The sequence below is a fragment of the Opisthorchis viverrini genome (assembly GCF_000715545.1).
Source record: "Opisthorchis viverrini unplaced genomic scaffold scaffold2821, whole genome shotgun sequence".
Taxonomy (NCBI): domain Eukaryota; kingdom Metazoa; phylum Platyhelminthes; class Trematoda; order Opisthorchiida; family Opisthorchiidae; genus Opisthorchis; species Opisthorchis viverrini.
In genome coordinates this window covers 52,031-55,956 of record NW_008752423.1, presented here as the reverse complement: position 1 = coordinate 55,956, position 3,926 = coordinate 52,031, and the positions used below count along the sequence as shown (strand labels likewise).

General features: G+C 43.0%; 1 protein-coding gene across 1 annotated transcript; it reads left to right on the top strand.

The window, feature by feature from the left end:
• Positions 1-2,003: 2,003 nt before the first annotated feature.
• Positions 2,004-3,416, top strand: T265_12057 (hypothetical protein; the record flags this gene model as incomplete). Its single annotated transcript, XM_009178982.1, has 2 exons — positions 2,004-2,222; positions 2,858-3,416. 2 exons carry the CDS (start codon positions 2,046-2,048, stop codon positions 3,338-3,340), a joined length of 660 nt encoding a protein of 219 aa, XP_009177246.1.
• Positions 3,417-3,926: the final 510 nt, after the last annotated feature.

Below are 3,926 nucleotides of genomic sequence, written 5' to 3'. Positions count from 1 at the left end.
CAAGTGAACGTCCAATATCGGACACTTGTAGGACTCATTGTGCGAAATCAGTGTTCGACAAAAGAAGCTCAGTTAGAGCTTGGCGAAATACATTCATTGGCAAACAATTTAATTTTCCCGGGAGACTCACCTGGAACCCAGCTGAATCTGTCATTTGTGATGTTTCCAGGTAACTGAATGTGCTGCACTAGGCCACCTCATATTTGGGTTGTTACGATATTCGAGATATCTCAACACGTGTATAGACGCAATATACTACTCATAAGGCTGTTCGACAGCCCACGATCGGTTTTGCTCTTCTAGAAGCGAACGATCTGGATAAGCACCCGGTACCGTGTCAGATTCATTGAAAATTTTATGGTCCCTATCCCCAGTTACTTGGACGGTTGTCCAGTACAAAGAACACAGAATGTTTTTGCGCAGCATCGTCTAAACACACTTCGTATGATGGTCTTCAGGAATAGGATTTTCTTTGTACAAGAAGTCATGATGAGCTACTGTCCACGTGCTGTAATCATCTAGCACCAGCCGAAGTGCTAAGGTGTTGAGGCATCATATCCATATGGTTACCTGGCAACGGGACTAAACTCGCCAGCGGGTTGTCTTTATTATATCAAGTTTCGCACATGGAAATCTTGCCAGTACTGATAGGTTATAGTTGCAATTGCCTAAAACGTTTCTTGGAATTGAATAGAAGTTTATAGCCTCGTTGGAATTTTCGGGCTTCCGATAGAAGGATGAGTCCAAAGCGTTGAGACCTGGTTTTATCTCACCGCCAATTGAAAAACAAAAGTAGTCACATAGTTTATTAAAGGTTCGGAAAGACTACACATATCGCGTGCCAAGGAACACAAAAATTTTACACACAATGAATCCGTAAATTCGGCCGGTTTGAAAATCCAACTGAAGCTCAATGTAAGAGAGGGATGGGCTCAAGGTGACGGAGTGTATTGGAATCTCATTATAAAAGTACATTTTGTTTGTACTTTTGATCGTTCAACTTGAAGAGTGAGTTCCGTAGACACATTTGCCAACCTGGGCTATGTACTGCGTCGAAGCTGACGGCGTCTTACTGAGAAAGGTAATTGACTCAGCTGGTGTGCGGGTATACTCCAAACAGTCACGTTCAGTTATACCAACACATCAGCTGATATCACTGTGGAGAAGACTTCTGGGTTCAGTCAAAAGTGATGTCAGAGTGAGAGAGAACAATGAATTCTGTGATGGGGTGTAATATCAGCAGGCATGAATGTTGGAGAAACAATGCAGGTGGACTCTAGGTTTCCGCCTGCCTCATTTCGGACTTCAAAGGCATAAAATTCCTGGATATTCTTAAATGTACCTTGATGTGAACTGCTCTTGTCTCAAAAGGCCCTGTGCCGGCTAGATGTTTCAAAGTTCGTAGGAAGTAGTACGAACGCTTATACCGGATAGTAGCAAAAAGTATAAAATGTCCAAGCTATAAACTTCCTTCCTTCGGGTCTATAAATAAAGTTTATTCATTTCTTTGTTTGTGCTCTCATTTTATTGCTGAGTCCTTTCGTAAACTCTTATACTGGACAGTAGCAAAAAGTATAAAATGTCCAAGCTATAAACTTCCTTCCTTCGGGTCTATAAATAAAGTTTATTCATTTCTTTGTTTGTGCTCTCATTTTATTGCTGAGTCCTTTCGTAAACTTAGGATTCAATGCACGTATTCAGTTTGACATGCTCCTAGCTAAGATAAGCACAGTAATTGGCTTTTCGACTGATCTTAAAATACGTTTCAACTTAACGTACTACTTGACAGGCCTCCATGACGTATTGACCTGTCAAACTCGTGAGTTTTAATGTCCTGGGGGTTCATGCTCACATGAATGTGAGCAAATTAAGTTGCGTCAGCAGACTGTCTTGTGTACACATCAGTCAGCACTTTTTGAAGCGTTTTATGCTTAAACTAGAGGACAATTAATTGCCGGTGATAAAATCTGCCATACTGTCTACCGTCCCTCTCTCCGTTTTAGGACCTTGTCTACCTGGGGTTCACAGACAGTGAGGTGGCGCTCATGTTATTTATCTCTATGCTATTGGGACTTTTGGGGTTCGCCTTGACGGCAGTTCTGTTCTATGGACTCAGTCAACCCTCAACGTGGATGCAAATCCAACAGCGAGCACGTCAACCCAGTGTAATTCACCGTGAAGTTGTATCTGCCACTGTGGTGACTTGCGGCGTCCTGAAAACTGTAAGTTACGCTTCTATGGGTTCTACCAGACGATCAGAGCTCGATCCTGGACAGTCATTTTGTGCTTAGAGTTATTACGGTTACCCGAACGTCAATCGTCTCTTTTACTAGTTCCATTATACAAATGATAGAAGGTTTAGGAAATTACATTCAGAACCACATTCGTTGAACTTCGGTCAAGCCAAACACTCTGTCTCTTTCCTTGACCGAGCCTGGAAGGGATCCAAGGACCCCCGAAGAAGCTTCACCAAATTCAAATGTGTTTTGTCGCCCAAAACCCCTGAGGTCTGATTAGAATTTGATCTAGACTGGGTGTTGAACTAGATCCTCTGTTGACAAAAGGTGGTGTCATAATCCAGATTTTCAAATCCACAGTGGCAGGTGGTAATGATTAAAAATTTATGGTGATTTTCTACTCTGAGGAGGAGGCTGAATGCAAACTTATCATGATCCGGACAGCCGGGTTTTGGCAGTCTGGTTAATGAAAGGACGTTTAACTGGGACGTCTTGGGGTAGATTCCCTATAGATAAGGTGGAAATGTGTCTAATTTTCAGGTTCACTGATTTTCTTATCACTGTTCAAGAGATGACGCTTTGCGTTGTTATTCCACCACTATCTTCCCGCTCCGCCACAGATTGTTTTTCTACCCCTCGTGATTGTAACGCTTTTGGCTCGACGAATCACCAATCAAGCAGTCGAGACGGGTCAACGAATAAGAGATTCGGAAACCGGTCAGATGATCCGTGACACGGTGAATGTGTTTCGACGAGAACAGCTAATCGAACAGTTTCGCGATTTGGTTCGAGAAAGGCGCCTTTTGGATATACTCACTCGTCTTACTGTCCATCGAATCGTGGAGACTGCTGATTTGGCCAGAGAACTGGAGAGACAAACTCGACCAACCCAGCCCTCCCCACTAACCGTCACAATCAAAGTGAAGGCCAACACTCCGAGGGTGCTAGAACCCTATATGCAACTGCCAAGACGTCATGATGCTGCATTCTTTTTTCTGCACCCAGAATATGTGGACCGTCTTTATGGATTCCATACTATGTATCCGGCTCCGTTCTATCCTCTCGATATTGGGGAACCCCGTAGTACTCTACTGTTGCACTGAATGCGTTTTGAAGTTACTAAATATGGATCACTGTTTAAAAGTAAACTTGCTGTTATATTTGCCCATTCAAGCCCAGTTATGCTTTCAGGTCAGAATATACACACTGTGCTAACAGTTTTTCAAAATTTCTTTAGAACTCTTTTGTCCCAGAGACTCGATAGTATGTGCGGTGCACAGAAATGCGATAGAAAAGCACGCTCGTATCTTTCCACCTTCCAAAATGCCTTGCTCATTGCCAACACTGTTATACCAGCCTTTCCTTGGGACCCAGTACTCAAATCGTGATCTATCGGTTCAATTCTCGATGTTTCATTCCGGCGGAAGATGCTAAAACTCAAGAGGAGGAGTTTTCAGCAACCTTATGAGTAGTGCATTGCAGAAATATATATGTATCGCGATATCTCGAATATCTCAGTGACTGAATCATGAGGCGGACTGGTGCAGCACATTCAGTTGCCTGAGACCATCATCAAGAAACGAGAGATTCAGCTGGGTTCCAGGTGAGTCTCTCGAACGATCCGAATTAGTTTGCAGATGAGTGTATATTCGCTAAAACTCAAGAGCTTTATTCCATAAATGAGACATC